We start from the raw sequence: 14,400 nt of genomic DNA, 5'->3' as shown, positions 1-14,400 counted from the left end.
TGTGTGGAAATCAAAATGTTGCTTGCTTTCTGCTCAGTAACACGTTTGGCCTTCTCAGCTAGCCTTGAGTAGTGGCAAGATTATGTTTATTGCTTAGCAGTCTCCCACACTTCCCTCTTAAGTGTCTTGTATTAGCAACTGCTGGAAAGGTGATGCGGACTAAATGGACCATGTATTTATTGATGCAATGGCCTTAGCTTTTTTTTTTGTTTGTGGTGTGGTTTGGTTTTTTTGGGGGCCTTTCCCTGCCCCGCCCCTCCAAATCGAAGCATCATTCTTTGCATTAAATACACTCTCTTCATTTCCCCTTGTAAAAACCACTTGTATAAACTATGGAGTATTGGTATTGGGGGATTTCCCTGCAGATGGAAAGGAGGCCATGAAGTTTGAAGCTACTGAAAAAAGTGGAAATCAAATTTCTACAGCTATTCCAGACAGTCTTTGAAACACTAAAGCAAGTTTTATTACAGAGATTAGTTTACATTACACTCATTTATTAAAACCTAAGGACATCTTTATAAAAACTACTGTATATAAAGACAAGAGCAGTGCAATAGCAGTGTAAAACACGTTTTTGGTTTACTTGGCAATCACTTTAGAAAGACAACATGATTCATAATATGAAGTTAGAGAATGCTGCAAAAAATAGGACAGGATTAGATCAAAAACTAAATTAGCAAATCACTGGACACTGGCACGTATTGATTTCAAATATCGAGTGTTATGTAAACAGTATTATTGTCAATGTATTCATAAAGAGTGAGAAATCACTGCAACCCTAGAATTTCTAGTTAGCTTAATTAGCCTAAAATTTGACTGCTGACTATTAAAATAGACTATTGTACTGTATATATTATCTTCTTAGAGATTTACTATGTATGTAAAAGGAGGACTAGAAGAAATGCCTGTCTTATACAAGACAATTTTCAAGGCTGAGAAAAGATGTTTCTTCCTGGCAAGTGGGTGAGGTTTTCTTTTTGTTGCTTTACTTTTCACACACCATCACTGGTGGCGAAATAGAACCGACTTGAAAAATCACTTTGACATGTTGCTTCATTGGTTCTTTGAGTGGACAGTCCTCACATAGAAATTACAGCCATAACAAAACTATTAAAAACAGTTATCTAAAATAGCTGCTACAATATGCTGAAGTATACATTAAGAGGCCAGATTGTTTTCACTCTGTGTTTTTGTAAGATCGATAACCAGGCACGAAAGATGGTTAATTACAACACCAAGTCCTGCACAAGCTTTATAACTTATCTTTTTTATGTCCTATGTTATGCACAGCAACTATTAAGGAGTTGGACACTCAGCTCTCAGTAAAACTGAAGAGAGAAAATGAGTTGGACAAGGAAGGAGGCTTCTGGAGCACAAAGGTCATTAATAGCCACTGAGACATACAGCTGCCATTGTTAAATAGGGTGTCTAGTGGAATTATACACTTCTGGAAATGTTAATTTTAGATCCCTTATTTTTCCAACCATATCAGGATGGACATAGAGGAAAATACATCTGTTTTAGTCCAGGTCTTTTCTTTTAGAGAAAGATTATGTTTGAACCAGTCTCTTTCTGCAGAAATAATTGAAGAATTCATTGCAGTTTATCTGGTTCACCATAATTTTGATCAGGTAAATGCAGAGGGATATCAAGAGCACAGCTACACAGATGGTTGAGATGTTCAGGTAACAGTTTGTCTAGCCAGTGCTCTTCTACAATGTCCCAAATGCTAAGGGAGATGAGCCTATAGCAATGGTGATAGGGAAACACAGGTGGTGCACTATTTCCCTTTAGTTTAAGGCCCAACGAGCATTAGTCTTATTCAGGATCTTATGTTCTGCTAAACTAGAGAGGCTATCAGATGATTATAACAACACAATTGATGAACTATTGTTCATCAGCTACGACATGGATTTATCCATAAATTAATTGGTAGGCAAAATCAGACTTTCAGCCAGAGAGTATCTACCTTGTATTAACTGGCTCTGTATAGAGAATAAAAGAAAACAAACAAACAAACAAAGAAAAAGCACATCAATTACAAGGTATACATATACTAGAAGTAAAGCATAAAACTGCTCATTAATAACGCACAATTCCCAAAGGGAAAAAACCCCTTACAAAATACAGTAAGTCACACAAACCAGTATCTAATACAAATTCCTTCATGAACACAAGCTTTTTACAAAGCTCTCTGTGGCGGTCGTCACCTCACAATGAAAGTAGGTGCTGGTAGAAGGTAAAAGCAGCAGTTACTGCAAAGCGCCAAGGTAAGACTCATTACTGTAGATACGTACTTTGTTGGGTGTCTGCAGGGGTTATGGATCGTGGAGCCGATGTGGAAGTGTGGAGAAGATGTGATGTTGGCAGAGGCATGGATGGCATTGCTTCCAGCTACTTGGCTTCCTTTTTGCTTTTCTTGCAAGTTGGCACTAACAGCACCTCCTTACATCTCATAGGATCAGCTCTCCCACCACCAGGAGCGCTGACCCTTTTCCTGCTGAAGCTCTCATCACCTCAGAGGGAGCAGTTCAGACTGTCTGCCAGTATCTGCAAGCTACTTACAGCGTGTCTTTGCTGGAGGTCCTTTTTGTTCCCAGCTGAAGTGCTTTGAATGGTTCTGCAATGCTCTGATGAAATACTCTTTTTAGAAAACTAGAATCTCTTAGGTTTAGTGAGAATGAAGGTTTAAAAATACTGACTCCGTTTTATTTGAAGTGCTACGTTTCTCACAATGTAAAACACCCTGGTTGCACTGTGGCAGGTCTGTTACAGCTCTACAAGCTGAGTTGCTTGCAGAGGTGCGTACGCAGGAGCTTCTGTGAAGAGCGAGAATGGGCCAGGCCTGAAGGTTACCTAGGACAGGCTAGAGTCTAATGCCTGCCGGGTGGCACTCCCACCTGTGGCATTTGAATTCTTTCTTATTAGCTGTTGCCTGCCCTTATTCAGTGATACTCTGCATTTTTTACTCATTGGTTTGCAAAGAAAAGGGGCATGTGCATACTGGTATCCTACTCAAATTGGGCCTTCTTTGAAGACTGGGCACTCCTGAAGTCTCCAGCCTTGTTGGGTGCCCTAGCACTATTTATTCCTGCCTGGCTTTAGTCAGGTACCATCACGCACTCCAGTAGCTGTGAATTAGCTCAAATCACTGAGTAGTCTATCCCTTTTGAGTTCAACAGAAGACTAAAATTCACTCAAATCAAAGAGGTACAAAAGGAAAACTTGATTGTTCATTGTCAAGGTGTTCCTCCTGTTGGTTATACAGTAAAATATATGGTTATATGGTTATTTTAAAGTTACTCAGATTTGCAGGACAAAAATATTAGGCATGAAGGATTAATTTGGCATTATCATGGCTTTGTGTTATGATTTCTAGATGAACTCCTCTGGGTGTCATTGCCAGGTTCTCCATGTATATATCTTAAATTGAATTTCATAGGATTTGCTCATGTAATTGATACTGTATGATTTTAAAATAAACCTGTCCTGTGGAAAGTTAAGCCAAGCTATTGCAACCTAGTGACCAAGTACTCCACATACTTCTGTGGTAGCATCACTGCCTGTCTGGCTTACAAATGGATTCTTAGATTTGTGAGGGGTAAACTCTGAAGCCAGCTGCTGGCTGAGGGAATTGGATTATTGCCTTGTAAAGCAGAGGGACAATGGTATTATTGCTTTTGAAGTATATAGTTTGTTGATTCTCTTCTGTTTCTCTTTCAGCTTCAAGGGGTATGGGGGTGGAATGGGGTATCTGTGTTGCTTCTTAATAAAGCTCCCCTCTTCAGGAGGGTGTGTGAAGCTGAAGCCAAGATAAGCTCAGATGTTTGATGTCTTAGTGGAATCATTGCCAACGATCTTAAAAAGTGTATTAAGGTTAAAGCAATTGCTACCCTGCAGTCTGACTTGATGAAAGGGCTTCACTTACTTACCTTGTAATGCATCCAACAATATGGTTAACAGTGATGAGGACTGCCAGCATCTACCCTATTGTGACAAACTATTCACCAGAGAACTTTGGAAAAACTCACATTCAGTATTCTGACACTTAGATTAGGCTCAAATGGCAATAGATGGATGGGGAGGCAAAGAAAAGTTATCTACCAAAGGTTTGTCTTGTGATCTTTTTCCACCTTTGTGTGGTTTGCCAGAGCAACTTAATTTTCTTCCTATTGACCATTTCCTCAAATATGATGCTTCCTTTCAGAGATAATAGTGTTGGTCTCCAATTAAAATATTGCTTACAGACTACTTCCTTTTGGAGACCTTTTCTATATCCTTTGCCTATAGAAGTTGTCTGAATGGTGTTTCTCTCCAGGTGACTTGCTCATCTCCCTCTTGTAGACTTTCCTGTTTATCCATCATTTTTTCAGCTCTTGTCATTTAGTTGATTTTCTTGAAAGCTGCTCCTTGAAGTCTAATCTCACCTCTCCCATCTTGAGGCACATCAATATAATTTTCTGGAAGACAAAAACCACAAGTGTTCCCATAATATTTCATGAGCACACAACATCAAAGTACTTCCTGTAAAGAAAAACCTGTAGTTTTCTCAGTTGTGAATTTAATTTGGGGAGGCAAGAAGGAGGAAGGAAAAGTGTGAGAAAGAAAGGTGTTAGGAGGCCTCTACCTTCCCTCATTAGCTCTGATTGGCCCAGTGTGAGCTTGTGTGATATGGATGGTTGCATTCTCCTTCTCTTTTTTCCATGTAGTCAGAGTGGGAGGCTAACCTTTTTTCTCCCTGCTTATATTAAACTGGTCCTGGTTCTGCAAAATATTAATCACACAATAGGTGTGCAAGTTGCCTATTCTTACCTGTAACTTGGCGGGACGTGGAGTGCTGCCTAGCTCCTGGGTCTGGGTGCATACCTGAGGTGCTGATGATGTGCCAGGTGAACCCCTGGGTGAGCATCATCAGGAGGGAACCCTGGGAACTTAGCAGGGAGGGAGATGGGATGCTTTCCTTCAGGTCGTGGAGCCTTGGCTGCTGGAGACAGCAAGGCTGGATGCCACATGATAAAAATCAGATTTGTCCCCAAATCCCTCTTGTATATATGCCAGCGTACCCATTCCACGCTGTTGTGTTGTCTACTACCTGTGAGATGAAAAGATCAAATTGCTGAAAAGGTGAAAGAGGAAACACAAAGCACTGCTAAACTCTTCATTTCTACTGCTTGTAGTCTACTCTGAAAGTACAAAGTGCAGAGGGCTTCCTTCTGCAACCATAAATTTACTTGGAAGTAAATCTTTTTTCTGTGGACAATCTCACTGGAGCTGTTTATGTGAGTAAAGTGTGCCTGTGACCATACGGTAAATGCCTTTATCAGATGGTGTGGCGTCTTCCTGTTGCACTCATTACCAAGGTATGCATCAGACCAAGCACAGGCTGCTTACCTAACCTGTATTCCTTTCATATGATGAGAAAATGCACTTCTATTTCCACATATGTAAATGAGTAAATATTACATTTGTGGCTTTCCTCACAGAAGTGTTGTGAGTATTCATTGGTTTTTGCTTGAAGTGCCTCCTGGACATAACAAATACTTTAAATCTGCCCCACTTCACCTTGTGCAGAGTGTGTGCCTGTAACTGGCTGTCTGATCCATCCATATATGAAGTATGGCAGCGTGTAGGTAAATTGGCTGAAAGCCCAACTAGGGAAAGTTGTGACGTAGACGAAGATTACTAATCACAATAATAAATTAAAGCAATGCATCAGTTTGCTCAAGCAGGAAAGCATAATGGTACAAATACAAGCTGTTAGAGGCACAGTTTGGCATCCTAGTAGCAACTCCCACCAGAGTTCTTTGCATATTGGGTATTCTCAAGTCTATATGGTACTTATACATATTGCATTCCATTAATGTACAAAATATAAAGAAACATCTGGTTCAGACAGCAGAATATCTGTGGAAATCTGCATGTTTGAGGTTATCTAGTGTTTACCTATCAATTCTATTCAGTATATGAGGCTTGAGTCTCAACTTTCACGTCAGCATAACTCCATTGAAATTGCAGCGGTGCAATGCTTGGAAGTGCAAGGTTGGGTAGGCAGCCACCTGAGCTGTAGCTCAGCTCTATTATCTTAATTCAGATTTGGGCATTTCTCACAGTACTGTTAGCCAGGGAATTCTCTCGTAACTAACCCTGAGGATTTAAGCCTTCACCCAAAACTCAAGCAAATGAAACCTATGTCAAGGTTTGACAGTAATTGTTTTCTAATAATCGAATAGCCTAGACAGCCTTATTCATGTTAAGAAATACAAATAAATTACTTTGCATTGTCTTGTTCTGTCACTGTCCTTTTTTGACATTGGTAGAAATGGATACTAGCAGAACATGCAAACCTGCCTCTTGTGAGGTCTGCAGGCAGATGAAGTTTAAAACAAGAAGTTGTTTGTATCTAGAAGACAGTCTCCTGAGACTTACTTAGTTATTATGAATTTAAAAAATAGCTGGGGAGAGAGAAACTGAATAGTATGAGCACATATCATGGCTTGGAGCCACCTATGTCCTTCACAGCACCTTCAGTTTTTCCTTTTCACTCTCCCGTAGAGTGCTATGTGTGCTTTAGCTCAGATGAAATGCTTTACTAATCTACAATCCGCATAACTTAAATCACTAGATTGTTTGATGGGATGCAGTTTCTTTTAGTTATTTTTTTTTTAAAGAAATGTTTAGAGACGGAGCAGGCAGAGCAGTCACTTGCGTGCTCCAGGACCGAATGCAATTTTAAATGTGTCAGACCCATCAGCCAGTTACTCTTTTCCTGTATCTGAGAGTCCCAAAGTTGCTCCTGGCCAGATCCTTCTTTCAAGGTTAATATAAAATCAGGATTGTCACCAAGGTGGTGTAAAATGACGGCTCCCAGATCCAAAGACCATAGGAAAGTTTATGAATATTTGTATGCAGCACAGAAGATAAAATATCACTTATGCGAGTAGCTTCAATTCTCTGCCAGTTCCCCTAATGTGTGTATAAAGCTATGGGAGAATGAGTGGGAGGATGTGAACAGCAGAGCCAGCAACACATAGACCACACTCAGCTCTGAAAGCCTCTTACATCAAGTATGAAGTATTCACTGTATTTTCTGAGCTCCTGGCTGAGGCTGGTGCCAAATCAATAGCTTCTGCCTGAAACCAAACCCTGACAGGACAGGTTCCAGGTGGAAGGTCCTCTTCCTCTAGTGAGAAGTGGGGTGTGTGATTGACTGATTGATGGCTGGACCAGTAAAGTTGAGAGGTACTGCTTCAGATCATTTTTGCAATAGTGGGGGCACTGAAAATACTTGCATTTTCCTAAGAAAGATGAATGCTAATTTCCAAGTGCAGTTAGCCAGAGTATTATATCCCAGCCACCCAACACAGCGGGCTTGGCAACAGAAACCCCTTATTCATCATTTCTGGTCACTTCTACAGGATTTTAATGTATTCAGAGCTGAAGTGTGTGCTCTGGAGGTGGCTCAGGTACCGTCGTTGTGTAGCACCCCAGATGACTGCCATCACTGCTCCACCTGACTGCTCCGGGAACAGCACCCAGTCAAGCTGCACCGATTTTCATTGACCGGCAAGGAAGTAGCTAACTAAAAGATTGCCGCCTCTTCCACAGCAATGACTTTGCATGGCAACTTAGTTCCGCTGGAAAAAATGACAGCCATTAATAATGAAGGAATGATTCAGAGCCTCTGGAGACAAGCTTTTTTGGGGACTTCTGTCATTTTCTGACAAATGAAGTAAACAGTTGCCACATTCACCATTCCAGGGCCTCTTGCTAAGTTGGTGTTCACATAAAAGCATTATTGATCACCACAGCCCCTTCAGACCTCAGATAACAAAGCAAATGGTCTCCGCAAATGTCCAGATCTCGCTCTCACATAAAATTGTATTATACTGATCTAAGCAGACCTGCACTGATCTGTGCCTGTTGAGGTTCTGCTGGAATGCCTTCAAATCTGGTCATGCTGGGAGTGGAAGAAAAGCTTCCACTCTCTGTTCATAGAAAGAGCTTGGATACCAGGCTAACAAACAGCTTTCTGCAATAAGAAGCCCTTGGCAGATACACCAATTATTACAGGCAATAGGAATGCCCTCCTTCCCCATAAATGGAAGGACAAGGGAGGACAAAGCACAATGCACTAGATTTTGAAAAAAGCCTCACAAGATTGAAAGGAAGGATATGAGAAATGAATTGCAGGATGAGCACCAAATGAAAAGCTATTCAGTTGTCTAAATGTATTACAAACCAGAAAGAAATAGAACATAATCTAATCCCTCTGCCTGTGGAGTCTGCCAAAGAGCAGGGAAATAATTTTCATAGCTTGGCATCTGTACACTCCTATGGCTATATTATACATAGAACATAACATTATATCCAAAAAGTATGCTGAAAGGCTGCTTGGGTTACCAAGTCTAATTCTTAAAAGTTACAAAATGCCAGAATGAATGCTGCTGGTGCAATCTACATTTGGCCTTCTTGGTTGAGTGAAAGCAAGCGGAAAGTCTCAGACTTTTTAGGTGGGGCTCGTCATCTTTTTTTCTTTGGGAGAATATCAAAATAGCTGAATGATTCAGATTTTTCCAATGTGGGGGAAACACTAACAGCAACTAAAATTTGCTTCAGGTTGGCTCAGTCCTGAAGAGGTCGAATGTTTCGGGCTTTTTAATTGACTAAGAACACTTCAACATTAAGCAGTGGCACTCAGTGTTGCCATCTTGCCATAAAGGAGTGGTGGTTTGGCCCCTATTTTCATCCCCAGGCTGAGTGATCTTTTACTGGGTTACATTGCCTTTGATGCAGCACAAATTCTTCTCTGGTCTCGCTGTGAAGGGCATCACAGTGCCTGCATGAGGTCAGATGAGAGGACTGCCTTAAATGGTGGCAAATCAATTTTGTCGCAGCCATTATGTAAAATGACCATCACTGGTAGCCATCACTAATGTTTCTAAAGTAATAGCTGGCTCAGGGAAGATAGAGATCTGGTGCTTAAGAGTTTAAACAAAACCCAGGCACTGGAAATTTTCAACTTGAAAAACAGACTCTGAATTTTCAACTCAAGTGTTATTTCTACTGTAGCTGACAATTCTGCAAAGCTGGAGAGATGTGTCAAAATATGTTTGAAAATTAATACCTCAGGAAGGTTTTAGGGCTTAAACAGAACAAATGTGCAACACATGCCAGATTCATCAGAGTTAAGCAATCCCTTACCTGCAGACCTAAGAAAAGAAAAGACAACAGCAATACCTAGGATGTGTTAAGAATGAAACCAGAAGCTTCTGCCCTGGTAGGTGTGCTCTTAGTTGTTGGGAGATACATAAATGGGGCTAACTGAGGGAATTCCTTTGCTAAGTAGTCAGAAACATCTGGGATGCTTCTATCCATCGCTTGTTAAGAAACACTGTGGGACTTTGTAACAGGCCTGTAAGCCCCAGGGAGGCACAGGACAGATGGGCTTGTTTAATCTTGATGGTACTCTGTGGGGACATTTTGGAGGGGTTCCTATTTGAGGGCAGGTACCAACTGTATTAAGCTGGCGGCCCATAACTTAGCTAGCGTAGGTGTGAATGGCAACTAGAAAGGTTATTATGTGCTCTGGATTAAGCATAGATGGAGAACTGTGAACCACAGCTCCTCTGAGTCATGGATCTGGGGTGTAGCACCGGAGTGCTCAGGCAATTAAGCAGTTCCCTGTCGGTTCAAGAGAAGACTTTCTCAGCAGCATTTCTCTGCCCTGCTGCTCTTTGGGAGGACATAACCTACCCTTTTGCTATTGTAGCTTGTGAATCACTGTCCTTATTTAAGAGCATCAGGCAAAAGATAGGTCGGTTGCCATAATGAGTGGAAGAACATGCATTTGGCTGGGGTCCTCTGGAAAGATGAGGCCTACTTAGAAGTCTTCTGCGATGTGCCCTGAGCAGTGCTGGAATGTGCTATGTACTTAAACATACACAAGGCTATCAGGAGAGGAAGCTTTTGCTGGGGTGGGTTAAAGATTATACTAAGTTCAGAGTAGTTCTGCTGAACTGAAAGCCTGCTTTCTGTAACTGATGCTGGGAAATCCACAAGCACGTGAGAGATGCTGTCTGCCCACGTTGTTGCTTTGCAGGTGGGAATGAACCATTTGGATTATGAGTTTCCTTTGGATTGTGCTTACAGCAATGTATTTGCTCATACTGCAATGCATGAGCATCAGTACAATGCCATACCAAATGAGGAACAAAGACATAAGGCATGAATGGTACCAACTCAAAGTGCAGGTGGAATAGGTCCTACCTACCAGTCACTGGAAATGGGTCTGCATGTCTCCTGTCACACTATTCTCCTCCATTGCGCTTTCAGAGCAAATTGCTTGGCTGTGTTATGGAAGCTAATTATCACATAAAGGCTTAATATGCTACAGAAGCAAATGCTGTCAGCTGTCTTAGACATTGGAGCATTGTAGCAATATATTCAAGAGTAGCAATGACTGTTTACAATGCTTGAGAAGGGGTTACCAGAAAAAGTCAGGTGCACAAATTACGAAGCAGTGCAATTTTTAAGAAATTTCCATTTTAATAATTTGTTATGAGCGTTGGTAAATCTGGCTTTTAAATTGCTTGCCCCATTTCTTAAGAATCTCACCTCTTTTAGCCTGGATTAAGCTTGTGTAACTCCTGTAAGGACTGGGGGATATAAACCAAACTGCACTTCACATCACTGCTGAGAGCTGCTCACTGGCTTTAAAGGAGCTTTAGAAACTTCGGGAAGATCTTGCATTCCTGGGGGGTAGGCTGGTTTGGGCACTTGTGCGGGAGAAAGAACTGCTGGTGGATGGCAGGTACCTGCTGGCCAGATCCTTGGTTGTGCTGCTGTCCTGCAGAGGAAGAGTTGGTGGGTCAGGGGAGGTACAGGGCTACTCTCCATGCCAGAGGAACATACAGCAACTTGAAGGATTTACAGTCTACTGCTGGTTATTTCCTAGCTAAATCTGAACCCAGTACTAAGACCTCCTAATTAACAACAGCCAAGCCCCCCACTGGTGTGTAGTCACACATGAGATAAGGTTACTCACACCAGTGGAAGGTCTTTATTTGCCTCTTTAAATTACTTTTAGATTTGATTCCATGACTTCTTGTTGCTAATGTAGAGTTCAAAGACAGTTTTCAGATGAACACTTTGTCTCCAGCACGTGTTTCAGCTTCATACTGGTGGGTCCACTGGTTCAGACTTGTGTCTAGGGCAGTGCTCTGAGCTGGTAGCCAGAGAGCTGGGAAGCAAAGCGCAACCAGTTAGAAATTGCCTCCCAGCTCTCCCCTGCAGTGAGGGGGAGGGCCCTGTACCAGCGCTGTTTTTGGCACAGCATATGGTCTCGTTACCGATTGTCTGGTTGCTTTTTTGGTAAGTGAAGCTTGGGATCTGCTTGGATCCCAGGTCTGTCTCACAGACGGATGCAGGAGGAGACTTGGCACTTGGAGTGAGCCTGGAGAGCTGCTGCAGGCAAGGACTTGCCTTCCCCACCTCCTCCACCAGAACTGCGGGTGTTAAAACAGCAGCTGGCTTAACTTCTGTTATTAATATGGCTGCCTGGCTAACAGACCAAAGCTAAGAGAGAAAACGGGTTTCCTGTAGAGTTTCTGGAATATCTATAATTGTACAAATTAAATACATCTTTTGTCCCATCAGCTGGGTTGGGTGGGAGAGGAATGAAACCACACAGGACACAATTTTCTCTATTTTTTACTAAAGGCTGTATTTTACAATTCTCACAAAGAGCAGTGATGTGAAACCAATAGGGTTGCTAACATAAATAAATATTACTTACTGTGAATAAGGGTTTCTGAAGTAATCCTATGCTTCTGAAAGTCAAGTATTTTTCAATTAGTGGCAATGTTTTTCATTTGATAGTTCCTGAAATGGTTGATACTCCTGAACACAGTTCTGGAAAGTAAAAACATCCAGGAGAATTTCTGAGGTTTTTTTTTTTTTTAAAGGAAATCTGAAGCATTCAAAGTTCTGATTTATGAGTGCTGAATAGAGGAACAGATGAAGGTTTGAGGACATAAATTGAAAGATGATCACTGAAAAGCTGCCTGCGTCTTCCCTCACTGAAGCATTGCAGTCTGATTTTTAATGACCTGAAATGTTTCCTTCCTCCTACTAAGGTTATTTCAAAAAAATACTCAGAACACCCTGGGTCTTCCAAAGCATCTTAAAAGTGTGGATGGCCAATTACAAGTAAAACTGAAAGTGAGCTGGACTTACTAATTTGCCAGACATCTATGAAACCCTCGAGTTGCTACCAGGGTGCCTGAATCAGATGCATCACTTGAGGCTGAAATTTATCTGGCTGATGGTTGCCAAATTTTCCTGTAGGCTAATGTGCGGCAACCATTAAATAACTGATACACCTCAAGGCGAATCAATTTGCATGTTACACCCCCCCCCCCCCCCCCCCCCGTTTTGTTATGTATACAGTTTGAACCGCCTTCAGGTGTTTTTCAAGACCTCAATGAATCATGATGCCAAAGTGAATAGGGATATCATGTAACGAACTCGGACTTCTTGTTCCACTTGAGACTCTGCTCATTTTCACGTATTTTCAGCTAACTGGAGTGACCAAATAGTTTTAATTGCATTCCTGTCATAGAGGAAGATGACTTGAGATATTTAGACACGGAGACGCCAAGAGGAACTCTTGCCAGAGGCAAGACAGTATTTTTTTGCCTGCTTCTTTAAGATCTGGGGCAGGCATGTCACTTTGGAAAGGAGATTATTGCTATGTGTAATTTAACGGCATAGATACTGTAAGTGTAAGATACCATCTCACCTAACTTTAGACATCAAAATGGTTAGATGTCTTCACTTCCAGAGAGTCACCTCAGGCTCCTTTATTGTCAACAGAAAGCAACAGGCACCTCGGCAGAGCTACTCTCCTCCTGGGCTAGGCGTCAAGTTGGGTGAGTGATGCTGCGGAGACTCCCCTTTGTCCTTACTGGCTCCAAAAGAAAGATGGGTAATCAGTTCAGGTGCAGGTGCCTAAAAGTCCCATGCCTAACTTAGGGAATGAGCAGTCCCACTGCCCCTGAAAACTGAATTATAAAAATGTGTAGCGCTAGGATGGATTTCTGTTACCATCATGTTCAGTCGCATACTGCCAGATGCAAATATATCATCTTCTATGTAAATATATCCAACTCTGTGCTATTTACAATCCAGCACCACTAAGTGGAAGTTGTTCTGGAGTCTCCATGTCCTGGTTAGAAACCTTCCCTCACGCTCATTCATGAGCAGATTTGAGTCATGTGTTTAAGACATGTAACATACTAAAAGATTTTGATGGAAAAGCTAGGGCCTGTAGGTATTTCCTCACATACAGCTACCTCTGGAAAGAAAAGCAGCTTCTGACCCTACATGTGCATGTGCAGTTCCAAAGATACTTTTTTTTCCCCCTCTCTCATGAACTTCCATTGGCTGAGTGGCAGATAAGGTACATCTCTGAGGCTCATGACCGTGGCACCCCAAGAGATGCTGCATGCTCCTGTGGATCGGGTAATAAATAGGCACTCTGGAGCAGGGCTTGATACTCTGATACTCCTTTTTTTTTTTTTTTTTTTTGTACAGTGAAATCTCTTGGTACTGCTGTAGGAGCTTTTAAAAAGATCTGTGAACCTTTGAATATTTCTACATCAGTGGTAGGGACTGAATTATCTGAATGTCTCTGATTTCAGCTCATCCCAATTTCCCAAAAGCCGATGTTACCAGCTTTCAAAATCTATTCCCGCAAAGGAGCTTTGACATACCTAAGATACTCAAGTATTCTTCATGTTTGCTGAACTCTTATACAGCAGTGTCAACCCATACATCTAAGATCCAAGAGAGCACAATGAAAAGTACAAGAGGCTTTACAAGAGTGGGCCTTTCTATGTAAAATTCAGGTACATGATATGAGAAAAAGGCCTCCTTTCATGCTGGCTGACAATTTGAATTTAACAGATCTGCTACAAATTGAAAGCCAGGTTTAAAAAGCAAGCAGTAAAACTTGCCACGTGTTTTATGCTGTAGCTGGCTAGGACACTGCCATTCCCTGCTTACGCAATCTCCTAATGCACCCAAAAACTTCACTAGGGATTTAAAAAAAAAAACAAAACAACAAAAGTTTGGTGTAACAGTAGTGCCTGATTCAGAAAGAAGTGTAGTTACAGACTGTATTCTTTTATTAAGTCTAGTAACTTAATTTTTTTGTAATTCCTTTGCCATATAGTGACCGATAATTTATAAATAAATGAAGGACATAATTTAAAAGGATGTTTATGCAAGCTATACTCAGTGTAGAGTATCTTTATTCAGTGGATGGTCAATTCTAAGTGTTGTGACAGGTCTTTGCAACTTACAGCTGTGGTTAAATGCAGCTTTATTGTACAGGGTGAT

At 41.4% G+C, this 14,400-nt stretch overlaps 1 protein-coding gene across 3 annotated transcripts in view; it reads right to left on the bottom strand.

Annotated features, from left to right (window-relative positions):
- Positions 1-440: 440 nt before the first annotated feature.
- The window catches only part of SHISAL1 (shisa like 1), a 195,365-nt gene continuing 181,405 nt past the window's right edge, over positions 441-14,400 (bottom strand). For 2 of the 3 annotated variants that reach the window (XM_069806952.1, XM_069806953.1), the window contains one exon: positions 441-4,460. In XM_069806952.1, coding sequence (XP_069663053.1) covers positions 4,448-4,460 — 13 coding nt within the window. In that variant the 3' untranslated portion in view covers positions 441-4,447. Of the gene's footprint in view, positions 4,461-11,794; positions 11,911-14,400 lie in introns of all 3 variants that reach the window. The other variant, XR_011328765.1, reaches the window with a different exon arrangement.

This window comes from Haliaeetus albicilla, chromosome 19 (assembly GCF_947461875.1).
Source record: "Haliaeetus albicilla chromosome 19, bHalAlb1.1, whole genome shotgun sequence".
NCBI classification, from domain to species: Eukaryota; Metazoa; Chordata; class Aves; order Accipitriformes; family Accipitridae; genus Haliaeetus; species Haliaeetus albicilla.
The sequence above is the reverse complement of the archived record's forward strand: the minus strand, read 5'-3'. Positions and strand labels throughout refer to the sequence as shown.